At 47.9% G+C, this 20,783-nt stretch overlaps 1 protein-coding gene and 1 non-coding gene across 4 annotated transcripts in view; one reads left to right on the forward strand and one right to left on the reverse strand.

Annotated features, from left to right (window-relative positions):
• The window catches only part of tafa1 (TAFA chemokine like family member 1), a 75,804-nt gene that overhangs the window by 1,684 nt on the left and 53,337 nt on the right, over positions 1-20,783 (forward strand). For all 3 annotated transcript variants that reach the window (XM_029827163.1, XM_003973459.3, XM_011614078.2), the window contains exon 2: positions 311-447. In XM_029827163.1, the coding sequence (XP_029683023.1) occupies positions 324-447 (124 nt within the window). In that variant the 5' untranslated portion in view covers positions 311-323. The remainder of the gene's footprint in view (positions 1-310; positions 448-20,783) is intronic.
• trnae-uuc (transfer RNA glutamic acid (anticodon UUC)) lies at positions 4,626-4,697 on the reverse strand. Its single transcript has one exon. It is a non-coding gene; the product is annotated as a tRNA-Glu (tRNA).

Consider the following 20,783-nt stretch of genomic DNA (forward strand, 5'->3'; position numbering starts at 1 on the left):
ACGGAGGCGGGATTACGAGGTTAAATTTCCAACTGTGGAGAGACGTAATGCCTGGAGAGGAGGGGAGCCTCATCTTTCATTGAGGGATGAGGTGTGTCTCCATATGCTGGCTCTCAGCAGCTGTCAGGTGGTGAAACTCAGCATCTGAGATGCTGATGCAGGGATGATCAGCAGTACGTGTTTTTAGATCAGGCGTGAACTACATCTACGTCCTACAGACTGTCGGAGCTCATAAGGTTAGTGTGTCATCCTCATATAGTGTAACACACCTCTCTGTCCATCTTTCCCTCTCCCCCGCACCTTCCTGCAGGCTCCGTCCCACCATGTCCTGGTTGCTGGCCGTCTGGATTAGCCTGGGCTTCCTGCTCTTCTGCCAGGCTACGCTCTACCAGACCATCCAGCAGCACCACGTGGCACGGCCCGGCCACACCGACATCCTCACCTTGGGTAGGTGCCACCGCCCGTCACTCCCTCCCGTGTGCCGGAGGGGACCGGATCAGGGTTAGCCGCAGCTCTCTGAACGCGACGGCCGGGCTGGGTCAGGATATGACCTGTGCTCGCAGTCAGAACGAGCAAAGAGCGAGGCCGTTAGTGGCGCTGCAGATTGCAGGTTACTTTTGTATGTTTAGTCATGCACACACTCCAGGCTACAGTATTTAAGGCAGGATTATGGTGAGTGTGTGCGTTTTATTGTAGGCCTGAGTTCAAAAGCCGTACGAAAACACCAAATTAACTCAAACGGAGATGGTTTCTGTGTAAAGATTCATTATAGCTACATACGAAAACTCGCTGGGAGACTGATATGAGTGGGAATGGAGGCGACAATTCTGTTATTGTGCTGGTAGCTAAGGGAGCTTTGATCACTGCTGCTTAGGAGGAAATGACACATGTTTCCCTTTTTTGCGCGCTGAAATGTTCTGCAATTAAGCCCCGAATGCCTTTTGCACCGTAGGGGGGCAGAAAGTGAGGGTAGACAGTGAGGCAGATCTAATTCTCCGATTATGGTGAAGCTTACCAGCATCGCCTGTAGTGGATGACGGGGAGGCGGCGCTTTTTTGAGGCTGAGGCTTTCTCTAAGCTGCTAACAATGAGCGCTACTTCGCCGCTGAACTCTCCAACAGAAGGTTCCCCTCCAGAAACAGCTGCTGAACATTGACGCTATCTCCCTCTCGCCTCGCTCGCGCGGTGGCGCTTCGTTGGGAGGGGAAAGCAAAGCACAAAAGAGGCGAGCGAAATCCGGTGTCGAATTTGGTGCTCCGGCGTCCCAACGCGGATGGTTTTTAAGCGACACGTCAGAGAACCGACTTCCTTTCTCTCCGGAAGCGCTGACACGTGAAAATCCCTGCTATGATAGAAAGTTCTCAAAGCCTCTTGCTCTCATTAATTGGCACGGGGGGGTGAAGGGATGAGCAACACAGAGTTTGGGATGAATTTTTAAAGGCCGACCCCCAGTTTTTCCGACTTTTCTTTCTTTATGACTGCTTGGCAAGTGGAGCTTGGTGCCAAAGATGTACAAGGAAGTGCAAGGCTCAGTAAGTGTCTCCTGAATAATGCAGAGGTCCCACAAGAGAAGAAGGGAAGAAAACATAAAAGCCCCCCCACCAAACACCCGCACACCCACACACACACTCTCATTTGAGGTAGATTTAGTAGAGTTATTCATGCAAAGAGGAGTTGTAGCTGTGGGTTGTCTGGAACGCCTCCCGTCAGATGGATCTGCTGGCTGCACAGGAAATACGCAATCGCGCGTGTCCTGACATTAAAAATGAAGGCAAATGAAATCTGGGATATTGCCGCACAAATTTATTTAAAAAAAAGAAGAAGTTTGGGGTAGATCAGATTACCTCTGATGGATCGGCGCTGCAATCTGGAGCTGCGTGGTAATATTCAGGCGATCACGCTCCCTCTCAGCTGGAAGCTGACGAAAGCGCACGTTTCCCCCTCCAGCCGCTGCTCGGCAACTGTACAATTTACTGTATATCATGTTTTGCTAAGAGGATTAAGCTGACATCAATCTTCCTCGGCTGTGGCGTGGCGTTAACCGATCTAACCAGAACGGCCTTCTCCGAATTGAAATGCTATGATGAATATTTGAATTGGAATTGATTTTATAATTTGAGCAGCACTCTGGTTTCACTGAGGCCAGAACCCCCAGATATAAATAGATAAGCCTATGTAGGACATGGAAGGAAAAGAAGGAAAAATGTCTCAAAACCGTCTGTTTCATGCTGTTTTGCTGTAATTTAATAATGCTTCTGATTTTCTGAACGATGGGTAAAAATGTGCCGTATTGTGACAGTGAAGCTGTAAAATGGTTAAAGCAGTTCCTTTGATTAGAAAATGAAAAGACCTGTTATTCTGGCATGTTATTAAGTGATGGGGACGCAAGCTGTCCCGAAAAGTGTCTTACGTTCTTGATTGTGTGTAGTGATTCCACTGCGTGAGTTGTTTTGGAATAAACCGTCATGCCGCTCCCTCCTTGTCCCTGCTGCGTCGTTGTCTGCTGTGCACCCTGCATCCAAGCAGGGAGTTGTGAGGGGGGGGGGGGGGGGGGGACGCTGCATTTGAACACCTGTGCGACAGCCCTCATCTGTGTCACCAGCTGACTCACTTTACTTTTTTCTCGTACCACAGCCCACTGTATGCTAATCGTGTGTTAGCATAGAGCATTGCAGCCACACGGTGCCGGTGTGCACAGAAATAGCACCAAGGGGTCGGGAGAGAGAACCGACAGCCTGCGGGGGCTTCCGGATGGCTGAGAGATCCTGCGGTTTTGCCACAGGCTATAACAGAGAAGCGGCCGTGTGGCGTCCGGAACCACTTAAAGCACCACCTGATATAAATGTGCACGTTGGCATGGAGGCCCCACTTGCTGTCGGAACGGTACAAGAACTCCTCACCCACTGACAGAGATAAAGACAAATGGCTGCGTGGGTATTTGTGGAAGGGAGTGCTGAGCGTGGAGCTGTGCGCTGACCGGATCCTCAAGCCGGCTGACGCGTCCGACGCTGTTTAACAAATCCTGATGGTTAAATCGAAAACGTAACCAAAGAGATAAATGTCACCAGATTGCATTATTTTCCTACTTTCGCCGCTGAAGTGGAGGCCAGGAAAGGACCCGCCTGATCGCAGCGTCACCTGCTCGACAAGCATGACTGCTCTTTCCCATGAGCCTCCGCTCTATCGCGCCTTCAGCGCCCTGCCGCCGCTGTGGAAGATTGATGGCGGCCTGATTCAGGGAAGCCAATTCTGGTCTCTCAAGAAATAATCCACTACACTGACAGATGAGCTGAATCTGACAATACACACACAAACACACACACACACATGCAGTGTCCACCTGCCAGCGCGCTTACACCAAGTGTGCGCTGCCACACTGCTGCACAAACCAGGACACTCCTGACAGCTCGGAGTATTAGACTTCACCACGAGTCAGTGAAGGTGGACCCAGTTTACGCCCTCAGAGTGCCGCTGACAGAAGCTAAAATTCAAGTTCCCCGCTCGTATCCCACCGTTCTACTTTAGCGGCGTTGCACGTGCGACGCGCCAATGCCCACAGGGCCAGTCTGAATGGAGGAGTGCTTAGCTGCTGCTTTGTTTAATTACGAGTGTGGCGGGACGTTCTCAGATCTTTAAAAGAAGGCTGATAGCAATGCAGAGTCAATGTTGTTCCAGAACAGAGGGTGCGCTCACGTATGATTAAATCTCCTGTGTTACCAGGCTTTTGTTTGACGGTCGGGGAAATCAGAGGCTGCGAACGTGCCGGCTCTTGAATAAATGTCACACGCTGTTCATGTTGATTCTGAATGGATGTAAAGGAATGAAAATACATGGCCGGACTGTGGGTGATGATGAAGGGAGACATTTTCTCCAACGCAGTGGTGGATTTAGTAGTTTGGGGGCGTACACGTCAGCAGTTGTCGACTTTTATAAGCCATCGATTGACCTAAAAACAGCAACTTAACAGCCGAACCACAGAACAGCAATGGAAAAACTACTTTTTTAAAACTTTACAGTAGGGAGGAGAAATTAGAGTTGTTAGCTGTAGCTGTCTAAAGCAGAGTCAGCTTTTGGCTTCCTTTTCTCTCTATGGTTGTGTTTTAGTGCAACAGCTGACTCATATGCTCTGAAACTGATGGAAGGATTTTCTAATAGTCCCTTTTCCACCAACATCCCCAGGAACTTTTAGACCAGGAATTTATCGACCTGGGTGGTTTGTGTTTCCACTGTTCTAGACAATGTAATGAAATCAGGCTGATGTGGAGAGGAGGACGCACTACCACGACAGTTATGGTACTTCAACTTCTCACATTTTGCTTAAGAGTATTCCAGTACATTTATTCCAGCATGTGTCCTCTAATAGATTGTGGCCCATCACCAAACCCAGGTGCTCAATTTCGTCCCCTTCACAGATGCTCACATCTTCTTTTATTTTGCAATGCATCTTTTTTTTTGGGTCGGGGTCCTGCTCTTTTCTAAATGATGCTGGAGAGAATTGGGAATCCTTCATAAATTCTTGTTAGGTATCTTTATACTTCCACATATTTCAAGAGTTTTCCCCTGATGCCAGCTTCATTCTATTTAATTACAGCTAAAGGTCCTAAGAATAAGCCCCAAAAAGCAACTTCCCATACCGGGAATTGAACCCGGGCCGCCTGGGTGAAAACCAGGAATCCTGACCTCTAGACCATATGGGAGATGACACTGTTGTGCTTGTTATCTTGCCACCTTGTTAAGTCCTAGCCTTCTTTTTTAACTATCCTTTGAGCTGTTGGTAAAAGCTATTGCTCGGACAATTGTTCTTGGCTTCGGTTCCTTTAAGCATTCTTGGTGATCTGAATAGTCCTAAACAATCAAATAGTTTTTTTCTTAATTCCATTCCTCTGAATTCTGGGTAAATGAAAGTTCTGACATTTGCAGAATCCGACCGCCCATTTAGCCAGTGGTGAGGTTCCCCCAGCTGTCATCAGAACTAGTCGTAACCTGAAAAATTCCCATATTGAGAGGTAATTCCGGCCCACTGGGAATCCTGACCGACTGACCATATGGGAGTGGGACCACAGATGTGTCAGAGACAATCCTTCTGCACCCGTGCTCCCAGTCACAATGGGATGATTTGGATTTTTAACTGTAGATGTAAAAAAAGAGATATAAGTTTTTCAACTGAACCATAAACTTTATTTTGGGTGTTTGTCTTTTCCTCAATGAGGCTTAAGCTGGAGCTGTTCCCACCTTCTTGTTTTTGCCTCTGGTCCTAATCGATGGTTCCAGGAGATTGACAGTTCTGTGGCAATGTTTGGAGACGTGAAAACAATTCCAGGCTGTTTTGAATTTGTATAGTTAAACTTTAGTAAACATGGAATGTTTCTGGAGTCCTTTCCGGTGGTTTTGTGTTGTGAAGGTGCTGAGGTTTTAATAAAACTCTTTTAATGAAGGTAAAATTATCCACACTCACGGGAATGACTTTGCACACAGGCTCTCTCTGTTTCAGCTGGGTAATTAAATAAGCTACTATGCAACCTGGATCGGCTATGGGGACTAATTATCATCAGAATTAATGGAAAATTCAATTAAACTGCACTCAGTTGAGTAGATGATGCCTGAGTCACAGAAGTGGATGGATTTAATCTGTGTGGGTCACGTGCAAAAACAGCAGCAGATGCGCACAAACACGCTTAACACAGATTTTACTTTATTAAATGGTAATTTCTGACATTAAAGGATGAAAACCAACCTGAATACCTACATACCACCCCCCCCACATGGGATTTTAATTGCAGCTAAAAGGGTGGGCTTACGTACCGAGCAGAGTGATCGGACTTTTTATCACCCAGCATGCCCTTTGAGGTAATGAAAACAACCTTTCTGAAAACTAGGCAATAACTACGCGTGCTCTCTCTCTCCCTGCCTGGTCTTCTCTCCTTCCTCTTGCCCCCCCTCAATCTACTTGTCTCTATCGGCCCCTTAGACGATTTGTCATGGATCAGATGAGACAATTTGTCATGGATTAGTGCACTTAAATGTCTGTGTGATAGTGGAAGCAGTGACTGGAAAAGCTCAGGAATCCTATTACGCCGCGTTTTATGGGGGGCGAGCGGAGGGAGAGAAGTGGAGGTTGAATCAGTGCTTTCAGCCTCCCCTTGTGCCATTTTTGGACTCCTCCCCCCCAATATAAGGTATTCGGAGTGTCGTTAATGTGAATTGACCAAGTACTACACAAGTCAGAGCAATAGAAGTAAGAGTTCGGAGCAGGAAGCGGAGCTCCTCCATCTTTGCCTTCACCACTCCTTGTTTAGTCCCAGTGAGAGGCTGTAACTCACAGCGTGAGGCTCCTAATGGGCAGCCAGTTAAGGTCCAACATGGCTGAAAAGATGTAGCGGAGTAGTGAGAAAGATAGGGCGCCTCTCCTCCCTTTAATTTACACACCTTTTCATGGCATTAAAGAAACGTAAAGTGAGCATTGAGCATCAGGGTTGGCATTTATACCTAAAGTATGATTGACTCCGTCAGTGAGAGATAATCAGCCTCTCAGCTCATATCCAGCATCTGCAGACAGGTTCAGCTGTGGGGATGATGCCGGGTCATTAGCATTTATTTGCTCAGCGGCATCTTTTAGCTGCGTGAACTCTGATGATTCAATTCCACGAGACGATCGTGGGTCAGATTGCACCTTCCTCTGATGCTGGACAGAGTTTAGAGGTGCTCACACAAGCGATTATTTCCAATAAATCTAAAAAACAGAGAAGCAAATGAATCAGCCACGCCGTGCGCTCGGCGCACTGGTCACACAGTGGTTTTATTTTCAGCCCTCTACTTTATTTATTCCCTTTTTTTATTATTTATCTCTCGTTCCTCGCTGCACTTTATCCAGCAGAGCAGCAGGAAGTTAGAGTATGAATCATTACCATCTCTATCCAGACAATATCTTATGCGGCTTCTTTCTCATCATTTTGCCCCTGAAGCCCTTAAGTAGCATCTCACTGAAGTGTAATAGCTCACTTATATTAATGGAGCAAACAGGCCCGCTGCCAGGTATTCATGGTACCTCCCTGCTTTTTGCAGCTGCAGGGGAGCGCTGAGTGTTTTGTCCTAACAACCTATTCAACCAGCAGTGGCCAAATTATGTTGCCTCGACCCTGCTATAAATGTAGCCTCAAAACAGATTACTTTCTTCTGATCGTGGCTATTAAAGTTTGGGATTGAGAAACCTGGGTACACAGTACCCACATTATGTGGAATGCCAGCAGTGCTGGCAGCTGTTGGATTTTTACCTGGATGTTCTGAAGACTGTGGACTGTGACTTGGTGTTGCCCGGCCACTAGGGGCACTGTTGCCCGTGATCAAGCGATGTAATTCGGGATTTAGGGGAGCAAAGAAGAGGCAGGTGAGTTGCAGTAGTGCTGCAGGTGGATAAATTTGTGTATACTTTGTATCGGTTGATCTTGAACTTGATTTTTGGCCAAAGAAACATAAGTAAGAGGTTTTTTAGTTACCAGACACATTTGATGTTGTAACATGATGTTGTCATATATACACATTATATCTATGCTAACTATGTATGTGATTACTGCATTTGCTTGTTGATTATTTATGATAGTTTGATTATGCTGGGGGTGTAGAGAGAGATGCAGATGTTTGAACCTGATTCTGGATGTCTGTGATTTTCTAAATGAAGTACTAGCTGGAGCTGTTCTCCCTCATGCAGACGGTAACAACCCATTCGCCCAGTGGTGGGCGAATGAGGTTGCCTCATCCTTCTGCACCTGTAGCACTTTGAGTGATCTAGACTTTGCCTGCGCTTCCGCATATTTGAACAACGGAAGGACAATTGATCGGTTAATTAACCTTCTCATTAATCTAATAAACATTACAGTTACCTTTTATGTACATCTATTGACATGGATTTCTAAATTTGAACCTGTTTTGGGTCTGCTCTGGGGTCAGACTGAGCAACTGCCAATCAAAAAGGGTCCCATACTGGGATTCGAACCCGAGCCACCTTGGTGAAATCCCTGGTGAATGCTCTAGTTTTCTAGCCCTGGTGAGCTCAGCTATAAGTACCTGGTCTTGTGGTCATTTTGAATCAGACATGTCTCCAATTAAAAAAAATAAAAATAAAAATCAACGACAAATCATTTGGACACAAATGGCCCCATACCTTTGTTAATTGCTTCCCCCGCCCTCACTCAAACCCTCAAACAGGCATATCCTTGGCTTAATATATTCCTGAATCTTCCTCTCTACACCTTCTGCACCTCTTTCCAATGAATCTTGCTTTCCAGCCCTGACAGGCGACTGGAAAAAAAAACAACCTGATAATGCACTTTTGAATTATGGAAAGAGAACCTTCCCCCCATTCCCCCCCTCGCTTGAATACATCCCCAGCTGTCAAAGCCCTGATTGAAAGTCCGTCTACATTTTCCGCGCGGGGTGCTCTGTCAGCATTAGCCCCGGTCTATTGGTGCGGCGGCTGTGTCAAAGCCGCGTCGCGTTGTGTTGTCACGGCTTATTCTGTCATCAGATAATAACTGGTTGAGATGTTATCTGCTCATCACCGCCGTGCAAAAACGCAGCACAGATGCTCACGTCTGAATGGAGCGCGGGTGTCGTCTTGGCAGCATTGTGCAGCTTGTATTAAATGTGCCAGTCATGGACCGCAAACAGCAAGAATGCTGAGGGACGGTTGGAAATGTAGGTGGACAATTAGTGTCCGCTGGCCCTGCCATGCATCTTCATTTGTCAAGAGTCTCCAGCGGACGCCAGGTTCGCTCAACTTGGCTCGGCGCCCCCGGACCTTCCGGCTTGGGGCCCTGTGGCCAGCAGAGTGAGGTTGAAGGATGAGGTGTGTGACGGCCCACTAGGTGGCCTCACGTCTGGGTTTAATATTTGGGATCTGGTGTCTTTGGCTGCGCCTGGTCTGGTGTTGTGCTTGGCCTGCAGATGGAGCTGTCTGGACCTGTTTGGGAGGCCACCACTCCAGGTGGGGCTCATTAACCTGATGAACCAGTGATGGCTTAAAGACCCGTGTTCAGGACGGAGATGGGGCTGATCGGGCCGAGGGTCAGCTGCTGCCGAACGAGATTGGAAACCTTGCCGAACGCGTCCACTGGAGAGTGCCAGTCCCGTTGTTAAAGCCTCGTTGGGATTATCCTCGTTGGACTCTGATTATACCCTGTTGCACCCTACTGCTTTCACCGTTACCATTGACTGTTCACTTTACTTTTCAATAAATCCCTTCTTGTTAAAAGTGCTTGGTCTCCCCGTTTATGTTGTGGTCATTCGGAGCCAAGTGGTCATGACAGGTGGTACCACCCTGTGTGTCTCTAACCTAATGACCTGGAGGCGTCTCCCCTCACTCTCATATTCTTCACACCTCCTCTGCCTATCAGCTGTGCGGCTCATCAGTCGGTACTCGTTAGCAGTCTTCTCCTTCTTCTCGTGCTCAGTACGCCGATTCCCTCTGTGGATTTGCCAGAACAGATATGTTTAACTTCAATTATCTTGGGAAACTGAGCGAGGCAGGCGGTGGGTATTTGAAAGGAAATATTATTTAGAACCAGAGGCATGCAGCCAGGCGGCAGAGGATTTTCTCTCCCTCATCTCACATCCCAGAGGTTTAAGTGATTGGACTTATTGAGCTTTTCCAACAAAAAGACCTTTTGACCTGCTTCCTGTAAGTTTAGTGAGTTGATTTTCAATGAGAATTAATGCCCAGGCTGAGGAACATCTTCTACCGATCTTCCCTTTTGGCATCAATGGAAGCGTTCAGGCTGCATACGTTTACCATCCAATTGAAGAGCTCTCTGCACAGGTGAAAAATGAGTGCTGGGACCGTGGCGATGTTACGGGATCCCTCGCCTCATCTTATTTAGTAATATTTTTGGTGCTGGGCCTGGAGCTGGAGGCTCCTCTGCCACAGACAAACAGATAAATGAGTGTTATTAATCCTGCTGTGGTGCTTTTCCATCTGTAGGACATTATTTTATTTTGCTTATCATCCCTCTCGTCCTCAAAGCAGGTTTATATGTGCAAATTTAACCTCAGTGAATAAAAAAACTAGAAGCACAAAGGGAGATCATGCAGGACCCACTTCAACATACACACATGCTTGACCTCCCTGTTCTGCGCAACTCTGCTGACCTCGTCATGGTTCTGTATCCTGACCGTGATCTGCTCTTCTCAGGATGGAGGGCTTTGTTCTCCCCTCTCTGAAGCCGTGTAACGGTGATGATATTCTCACTGCTTTTAAAGTTTGCCGCCCCCCCCTTCCCCCCACCTTTCAGCGAGGTGCAAGCCCACGCTTGCAGAGACAAAAACCCTCTTAAGTAGAATCAAAGCGCACATGTTTGATTCTCACCATGAATAAAATATAAATGTTTTGGGATTGGAGGGTTGTGTTTTAGCGGGAGGAGATGGGGTCTGGTCTCACCTCTGCGACGAGTCATTCATGATTCCAGTAAATTATGTAATGGTTCCACATCTTTATTTGATGTCTGATTGTGGCGGCGTAATTCTGCGTTCTCCTGTGAGCGAGCGCCACCCCAGCATGGAACCATGCTTTGGTCGCCAGAACCCGGCTGTTGGAGCCGGAGCCGGCCTCTCTGCAGCGGCATATTGCCGTCGTGACGTTATTACAGTTTTGGATGATTCACATGAGAAGGTAGGCAGGCAGACAGCGTCACACTTTTCACCCCCCCCCCCCCCCCCATCTTTGGCTCTTCAGCAAATGAGAAATGTCACCCAGAGCTGCCGCCGGGGCAGGCTCCAGGGGAGAGGATGGCTTCCTCAGAACATTTCCTGCTATTGTTAAGGTGGAATGTTTGGGAATGTATGGGAATCGCTGTACGTTTGTTGGGCCTGACAGCGGAGACATGCAAATCCGCTTCTGTTGATGCCTTTAATCGAATGTTGCAAAGGTTTCAGGCCTCACTCTGGTGGCAGACGGTGCAGTTTGCAGTTTGGTTTGTCCCATTCTTGAAAGACAGGGTGCTAATTTTGCTCGATCTGAAACCTTTTCCCATTTAGGCTCTGACCCTCTGCTCTTCTGCGGCGACGAGCGTTTCCTACTCCGACCAAAAAGCTGCTCGAGATATCGCGAAGACGCTCTGCGGTGCAAGAAACCCAAGAACAACCTCAGCAGCTTCAGCATGATAGCACAACTGTCGTATAATCGCATACAAGAACACGACAGCAACGTTCCAGGAGTCACCAGTTTAATGATTGTCTCTCACCTGCTAGAGCACAATGAATAAACAGGAGTGCCACATCAATGGGAATCAATAAAGGTGGATTTTCTGGTGCCCGAGGACATAAAACCCCACACAGTTGTGTCTAACCGTCACAGCAGACATCGGCCCCCCCCACCACCACCCCCCCCCCCTCTGTCGCTGTCAAGCCAGAGGTGCTGTGTGCTTATGTCGGCAGTATACTGGTGATATTGGAGGGTGAATACGAGCCCCCGGACAAGTTTTAGAGGCCTGGATGAGTCTCGTAAGTCACCCCTCCCGCCACAAGAAACCTGTAACCACGGCGATGTTCCATTTCATGAGGATTACCTGGTCTGAAAACAACTTTACTAATAAAAGCCACCATGGTATGTTTTCCTGCACCTGGAAGCCACTTTATCGCAGCTCTGTGGCGAGACAGCGCTAACGCAGAGCTCTGATATTTCCCCTCCGTCTGAGCTGTAAACTGAGGCTGGGACACAGCAGAGTGTCTTATCCTTAACACAATTAATCAAGATAACGTTAGAAGTCGGAGGAAGATCTAAAAGACGACGAAGGGGAAACATTTTCACAGCCTGAGGATTTCCTGTCCAACATCTCGGTCAGTAAACACTCCAATGGAGGTGGTTCTGACCACTTTAGTCACGATTAAAACACACACGGGCCTTTAGTTGGCCGACATCCAGCAGAGGCTGATTAGAGAGAAAAAATGGTGACGTGCGTGATCCCATTGTGTGCATACATGTCACGACAATGTCACTATGACAACCAGCAGTTACCGTGGGGTAGACTTTCAGAGGAATCGTCTTTGCAAATGGAAACATTGCATGCTTGTATTTACATACAGAGTAGGAAGACAACACACATCCTTCATGCATCTAAACACACACACAAAGCATGCAAAATGGATGTGTGTGTGGGTTGGGGGGGGTGGCACCCTCACGCAGACATGGACACCCCCACACTTAAGGAAAAAAGAAGGAATAAGAAAAGCTGAATCTCATAAGCTCACAGCCTGTTTATAATTATTATTATTAAGAAACTTCTATCCCTCCTGGTTACTTGTCGGCGGGGTGGAGATTTTAGAATCGGGTTCGGCCCTTATCTCGTCACACATGCAAATCCATTTTTAAAAGGTTACACATAAATGGCAGGAATCCCCTCCTTCCTCTTCGGCTCCTTCGCTCTCCTCAGATATGAGATTACATATTTCACCCTGAGCAACAGACAGAGACTAATCCGCCGTCCATGGGAGAGATTCCGCCTGTGTTCACCACCAGGCTGACAGCACCAACTTTGGATATTGTACATTAAACCAGCCTCACACACACACACACACACACAATGACAAAAACCCATTCTTGAACTTCTGTGTGGTAAAAAAGCATATATTTAAAACTATTAAAAGTGTTTGGCCTTTCACTAGAAGCGTAATGAGTCTCCCACTAAGAGCCCTTTAGCTTCTACTTCCCTCAGAATCAGCGGATCCTAAGTGATCAAATTAATATTTCATCCATCCAGTTGCTGAAAGCTTCTCAGGTGGACGGTCTCACACCCACCCTGGTTTCAGCGTGCACGTTGCAGCTCACAGTTCGCAGCTCAGCCTTCCTGCGCTGGTGATCGATCACGACAGAGCCCATCATCAGCGCGCGCTCCAACGTTCTTGGCACTGAACGCCAGCGCCAGCGTGTGGCTCGCCATCTGCTGCAGCCGGCCTGGTTTGTGTCAAGCACCTGAATCTTTTCCATTTCTGCCGAAAAGTAGTGCACAGACTGATCACGGCGAAGCTGGTCCTCGCTGACGCCGCGTCAGCTGATCCGGGCTGGACTCCATGGAGAGCTGAGGCTTCCTGGCTCTGAAGTGCCACTTCTACCTTGTAATGTGGCCTTTAGTGTCGCATCTGATCATTTTCAATGTCCTGATGAAAAATATTTCTATTTAAGTGGTTGATAAGGCATTTTTTCTAGCTTAAAGTGCTGAATCAGCACTGATGGTGGCTGCTGATACTGCTGAACGGGTCATTCTTGAACTTTTAGCCTAAACCCTTGATCACAATAGCGGTCCGTGCCGAAAGACCTTGGTTGACAGCTTGGATCTCCTGTGAGAGGTTCCAGGCTCTACGCCGTCTGTTCCCACAAACACTCTAAACACGGCAGGGAAATTTGAGGGAGGAATTGAGCGGACCACACAGCTCACCTCACGGCAGGGCCAGATTCCTGTAAGTTAGGCCTCCAGGAGCGTGCACCACAGGCCACGGGGAGGCTCCTGGCCCATCGATTTCGATGGCTGTTCAAGTCTATGTGACACAAGCAGAACCATCGCTCCTGTACAAGCAAAAACTAAACAGGCAGCAAACTTTGGCAGCTAACTGGGCGGTGGGGTTTTAGAGTATCTTCACTTCAGCTCTGGACATGAATACTTAATAATTGCTTTGTAAGGGACTGAGGTTTTATTTCATTTTGTCTTCCCTGGTTTGAAAAGAAGCCGACATACAGCTGAAGCCTTGAATCAGTATAATCGAAGCAATCATTTCCTTTTCTTCTTGCCGTCTTTCTCCCCGTTGTCACTGGATATATTAAAACGGGTGTGTGAGACGCACATCTCAGAAGTGCCCGAGTCTCGATTAGAAAGCTATTCAGCAGATGTACAAGATTATATTAGCGACGTGACAGACGTTTTGACATCTGTGGACATGGTGCCTTTGAGACCTTGTCATCGAGCAACACACTGATGCGGCTAACGTGTCTTTTGTCATTTTAAAGAACAAAATCCTCTCTGCAAAGCCCAGAAGGAATGTCAGTTAATAGACAAAGATCTGCTGTGCTGTTGTGATAGCAGAAAGGTCTGAAATGCATTAATGGGCTAGCATACAGGTACAGAGACACCGAAGACACCAGAGCCAATGTGCAAAAGGGGGCGGTTGAGTGCTTCATTCACAGCAGTTAGCGAAGATCTAATTCATCAGCCGTTAATGGGCTGCACAGCCCGACGCTGTCGGGTCTTAACTCGAGGAGTGCATGGACAAGCATGCGGTGTCTTTTAGTTCTGAGAGGTTGAAGATCTTAGGTTGAAATGTCCCTATTGCATTAGCAGTTAGCATGCCTCAAGGAACGGCTATATTCAGCAATGAGCCACAGATATGCCACATCTGTCTAGATGTCATGATGAAACCATCCCAGGAAAACTGTTAATCTGTTAGGCAGCTGCACATTTGCACTTATTACCTTATAGCGAGGGTTAGGTAGCGTTGCTCATTAGGTAGCTCTTTTACCTCACAGCTGTGGGCCTTTTGATGCAGGACTCTCTGTGGGGACTCCTGTTTACCACTCCACGCATGCTAGCTTATTTCCTTATCTCGTCGTGACAGGTGCGAGTGCACTTAATCATAAAGAAACACATTTAAACTAACCGAGAAGTGCTGAAACTTTTTAATTTTCAGCAATATTGCGTTGTGATCTGTTTATTTCGGAAATAACAGCTTGTTTTGAGTCTTGGATTCTACTGAGTGCTGAATAAATCAGCACAGAAGAAACTATTTGCAAACATGTTCTTGATCTCTTCTCCCTCACAGACTGTTTTTAGCTTGTTTTTTTAGCCCGCACCCTCTCCAGCTGTCGATTTACCCTCCCCTCAAACTTGTTTTGCCGCAATTGATTAGTTGGTGGAATTTGGAAAGGCGAGAGGCACAGGTGGTAAACTGTCTCACTCCATTTCTTTCACTTCCCTCTTTGTGTTTTAAATGGGAAGGAGAGGGGGAGAGAATGAACCCATCTGCACAAAATGATCCATCAGACCTTTTTCTACGGCTGATAACACTCCTGAGAATGTGTGAGGTGAGAGCAAACCTGTCCCCATGCAAGGTTTACCTTCGCAACGTGAATGAATGCGGCAGTAATCTTGGAAAACCTGTGACTTAATTGGAATTAGGCTTTTCTCTGAGTGTTCGCTTCCTTCGTTATTAGACCACCTTCAGTGAGGGAACTTTTCCTTCCATTACCTCCTCTGAATGCTCTTCTTTTCACCTTCCATCCAGTCTCCTCTTCACCTTCATGCTCCGCTTGGCAGAAACTCTTAAAGTCCTCTCTCCGTCTACTCTCCGTCCTCTCTCCGTCTACTCTCCGTCTCTTCCCGGTCATCAGCTCTTTTAACACCTCTCGTCGTCTTTGTAGCTCGACATGATTTGACCAAACTCTCTGGGCTGAGTGAGGTGTAGACGCCTCAACTTGTTTTGTGTGTGTTTCCGTCCTCGTCTTCCTTTGCCCGGGGCGCGAGCACCCTATTTACACCTTTTCTAAACCTTCCTGGCGTTGATGGAGAAAAGAAAGAGCGCTTGAGTAGCCTGATGCCGGGTGTGGAACACCACGCAGTCCCAGGGGAAACATGCAATTCTTCTTACACACTTTCTTTGTTTTTTCAGATTCACTTTGAGATAAACATTGTTATGGTGGGGATCAGAGTGGCAAATGGTGCGCAGTCTATTCCACCAGAGCCTCTTTGCCTCTTAACACTTTGGTGTGGGTTGGATCAAAAGCGCTCATCAGATCACAAAGATGCGAGAACAGGGCTGAACTCGTGCTGAAAGGTCAGGCTGCCATCCATTATTCATGAGCCTCCATCGCTAAAGCCTCGGGAGTGTCAAGAAAGAAAGGAGAAAAAGAGGAAGAAGATCCAGAGATTGATTCGGAGCCGCGGCCTCCTTTTTCTACCTGTTCTCCCAGAGAGACCCCCGGAAAAAACTCCTCCTTCTCTGTCCTCCTGTGGCTGCTGAACAAAGGCTGGGGCAAAACGTGTAAGGCATCAGAAAGAGAAAGAGTGGCAGAAAAGCTGCCAGTGTGGCCCCGCTGGTTATCTGAGAGACCTCCACCTTTTATTTAGTCATCTCTCTTGTCAACGTTTGAATTTAGAGTAAAATGGAACGATGGCCTTTAGCCCCTCAGATAGCCTCTAATATCTACAATCTCACCCTGATGGCGGCAGCGGCCGGCTGTGACTGGGCCAAACCTTAAAAAAGAGGGGAAGGGGGTGTGAGACTGCAGGTTAGCCCCTCTGCTCTAAAGAGAACAAATACTGTGCTACAGAACAGTATTAACAGTGATAAAGACCCCAGTAACTTTTAGCACTCCTTATCCATAATTCCCCTGATACATTCCCATCAGGTCTACCGTGTATGCTTTTTTTCAAGTTTTTATTTTTTATAAAATTATTTCTCGGCTGGGTTGAGGATTTAGTGCTGAGACTCAGCAAAGCTCTCGCCAAACCAAGAATCAGCCACTGTGGACATCCCCGCAGCCCTGGGGAATATTTCAGGAAAGGAGAACCAGAGTTAAAATCTATAACTCTGCACCTATCACTTTCTTCCTCCCGTCCTCCCCTGCGTTCTCTTCTCCCGCTCCAACGCGTGCACGCACGCAATCACGCGTGCCCGCTCACCTCCGCAGAACAATGAAAGAAGTCTGTGATCCCCTCTAGTGCGGGAAAGCTCACTCCCCCAGTCAATTTTTTTAAATAGCAGCATATGTATCAGCAGAATTACCGCAGCCGTCTCCAGCGCTGCGGCAGCCTCGCTACAGAGCGTCAGGCCCGGGGGGGGTTGCTGCTTTGATCTAACGCACAATACCCAGTGTGTGATGGAGGGGAGCGCGCGCATCTGCACGCTCATACGCAAATGAGCACACGGACTCACGCACGCCTCAGACGCACGCTCATCGTCTTTGATACATTTCCAGGCTTTTAGCGGGTGATTAGGAGAGGTGACCCAACTGCGCTCTAAATTGATAGGAGGAAGCAGGAACCTGCTGCTCTTTAGTCAGAGGAAACCAATAGTGTGTCTGTAGATAAAGGAGTAATTGTGCTCAAGGCTGGAGTGGGGAGAGGAGTTGATGTTCCGCAGGAGCTGATGAGGGGAGGAGGGTGAGGTGAAGAAGAGGACTGTGCTTGGGGGTTGATTTCAAATTCCCCACTGTGTCACCTCCACAGACAGCAATTAGAATTCCTCTGGAGGGGTTTTCATGGATGTGCTAAGAATATGTCTATTTGCATGATGGCAAAGGCTGCATTTCCAGCAGCGCCTCACCCCCGTGCTGCAGAAACACAGTGCAGGCACCACACACTCCCCCATGTGTGTGTTTGCACCTGTTTACTGAAACCTCCAACACTTGTTGGTGGGCCAATGGCCGTTAAATATTTATGCCCCTCCTTTTCTCTCTTAATGATTCATAAATTGTATTCCAATACTCGCCACTCCGCTTCTGCTTGCAGGTCTCTGTAATTGGACTGTTGGCTTGGCTGAAAAAGCAGCTTGAGCAACGTGCAGGTCGGGTGATGGAAGTCGAGTTTTTCTCCCACTTCCCACATTTCACCCTGCCGAACGCGGAGGGATCATAATGTCGGAAAATATTCATAAAAAAAGAAACGCTCTCCCTCAGAGTAATTGGTTTTTAGCATTCATCAAAACACCAAACCTCGACATGTTAGCTGAGAAAGCCGCCGCAGACTGCCGGCGCCCCAAAATAGAGCTTTTCTGTGTCAGCAGATATGAAAAGGGGAGCGTCGTTTTTATTGTAATAAGTCCTCGATCATATGAGGATTTCTGCTCTTCCTCTCCTCAGATGAAGAGATGCTGAGCCTTCACTTCATATCAACATTTATTTATCATATTGATCAGCGCTCTCAGCCCCCTCCCTCTCTCCCTCCCCACCCCTTCAATTCAGTGACATTTTGTGAGGTAGCATCTCACACACACCAGCCTACAGGAATATAAATGTCACTTGAAGGATCATTAGATGTGTTTTTACAATAATAGGTGAAGCAATGAAGCACCACTTATTTTCCCACTTTGCTATATTAACTCTTAGCTTCTCTGTAGTGACGTGTGCACGAGGGCAAAGACGCATGAGCTGGAACATGAAGTGGGCCACGCAAGCTGCGTTCTCAAAAATCCCACACACTCCGCCTTCAAGGGCTTCTGATGCCATTTATGCGCAGTCACACTCGACTGGATCCATCGCCATTGTTCAAGGATTCCTCAGGAATGAGCAGGACAGCCGAGGAAGAATGTGCTGATTAGAACCTGATCAGCAGTGCGAGGGGGCCTTATTATCCAAATCTCACCTCAAAATAAGTGATTTGGGTGTTTTTTCTCTCTCATTCAGCAAAGATAATCATAGTAATGTGGATCCTTTTGAGAGATAAAAAACAAAGCAGAGCAAAAAAAAGGAAATAGCCCCAAACAACACATCGAAGCATCTGGAGCGTCGACTTTTGTGGACGGTTGTGGTTGCGTCCCAGCTGCTCCCCGGGTGCGTTCTGCTAAAAGAAATCGGTTGTGTTCCATCAGAACGTGGTGCACGTGTTCTGTGACCAGCGGGGAGCGTTGCCGATGAACGGTGCTGGAAACTGCGAGGCTCCGCCGACGGTGTGAGACAGACAGGAGGGGAGGAAGGTAGCAACAGCAGCGATGTTGCTCAGACTCTCACTGTCTGGAGAAGCGCGGGTCAGAGGCCAGCCTGGGGTGATGTAAGTCCACGGTCCTGGTTGCTGCAGGGCTGGAAATGTAATACGGTGCATTTCACAGAGATCTGATGGGAAGAACAAGGAGGGGAACGCTAGGGGAACTGGCAGATGTGGTATCACCCATGTCACGGGCGCTCCGGCTGTCGTTATTGGCCGTATACATGTGAACAGCGTTGCTCCCGGTTGTTCCATTTGCCCGTTTTTCTGATTGGGTCAGGCGGAACATTTCCAGTGAGGCTCCCAGAGTGTGAATGAGAGGAAAGTGAGTCGGCACCTAACAGGGAGAAGCTTTTCATCGCTGGTACAAAGCGTTGGCTGGCCGGTCACCAGCGCGGTGCAACACACTGACGTTTTTGTCATCCGTACTTATGTAAGCGGCTCCCAAACACACCTGGTAGCGTAAGGGGTTCCCAGCCCGAGATCTCACCCCATCTGTGGCACGAATCATCCAATTATTCATCCCCCAGAAAGCCGGGCCGTACATTCTCTCCTCTCTCGGCTTCCTTCCTTTTCTGAAGGTGACAGGTGGACACGTGTGGCGCCGAGGGCCCCCTGGGCACTTCCACATCTGGAGCCCGCCACCAGTCTTCTGGCGCATGCTAGCGCTGACCACTGCAGGCCGCCCCTCCTCCCCCGCCTCCTGTCAGCGTGCACCGCTGCCAAACTGGTGCATACGCAGAGAGCACTTATGTGTAGATTCAAATTCTATTCCAGTTGATTTATGCGGCGTCACAGACCACCGTGACGCCGCTCGTCGTGCACTCCTACTTGCTGTCTGCTGCACGTCTGTAATCCCCAAGCAGGCATTGTCTGTACAGTGTCTGCTTATTCATTCGCCTCAGGGTGTTGAAGCGCAAGCTGCTGCATTGACTGTAAATGTCTTCCCTAAAGTTCGTGTCACCGCCTCACATCTCCCTCATATATGTGTATACACACACATATACACATACACAAGCTCTTCTGTGGTACACATCCTTTGATTGAGTTAACATCCTCTTGTAATCGACTCATTTTACGTGTGAAGAGAAAGCTTGAGAGATGTCGTTCACCCCGAGAGTGTGAACCTTCTTTAAGGTAGAGAAGAGGGAGAGCGGGTGAGGTTGCTATAATAGTGAGGAATAGTTTTGTGATGCAGCCCTATGGAGTGAGATAGCTCTCCATCTCACTTATTTCCCGTGCTCAATTTCCTGTGTGTACGACAGTGCACCTGGGGTCTGGTAGCAACATCCCATAGCTCCTCGATGGCAGGCCCCGTGAGATAATAGCCAATCCCGCTCCCCCCAGCACCAAATCAGACAGGGCCAAAAGACCTTGCGCTTTGTTTAAGATTTCCAATGAACCAACCCCTGTCCCTGTGGTAGCAACCCATTACAAAACCCAGACAGACTTATACCACACTCCCCTCCACTCAGCTAATAGCGAAAAGAGAAAAACAAAATGCTTTGATAGAGGTCATGTCAGCAGAAGGGGGCTATTTGGCTATTGTGTGCTTCGGGATGATTACTTCTCCGAGGACAAAGGAAGGTATCCCACTTATTATCACCTTTGAGTCAACTTAAATCAGAAAATTACCTTCACCGTGATTGGCTGCTAATGGCGGTGGATTGTGTGGATTACATGACACATTTTTTAAGATGTAGTGAGACGCCCTTCGATGCTTTGATGTCCTCTACTATCCTTTTCTTTGTAATCTTTGTTTGTTCAGGGAGTACGATGCAATTAGCAGATGCTTCCGGCTGTGTCGATCAGCCTCCCAGATACACAGTCCAACTTTCAGCTTGGGCGTCATGTCTGTCAGCCGTCTCTGAGTCTTATAATTAGGTTTGTTGTTTTACTAACCAGGAATTTTGGGAGTTTTTTGGTGGCGCTTTTAAACATGCACCCAGTGTGCTCTGCTTGCGACAGAGATGGATCTCGCAGATATAGCACACAATGGTATCCCAAGAGTGCACTTTCACTGTTCAAGGAGGACAGGAACCACAGGTGAATCGTTAAGAAATCCAAACCCTCAGAAGCCCGAGCGCAAATCAATGCCTGCGAGGAACG

This window comes from Takifugu rubripes, chromosome 19 (genome assembly GCF_901000725.2).
Source record: "Takifugu rubripes chromosome 19, fTakRub1.2, whole genome shotgun sequence".
NCBI classification, from domain to species: Eukaryota; Metazoa; Chordata; class Actinopteri; order Tetraodontiformes; family Tetraodontidae; genus Takifugu; species Takifugu rubripes.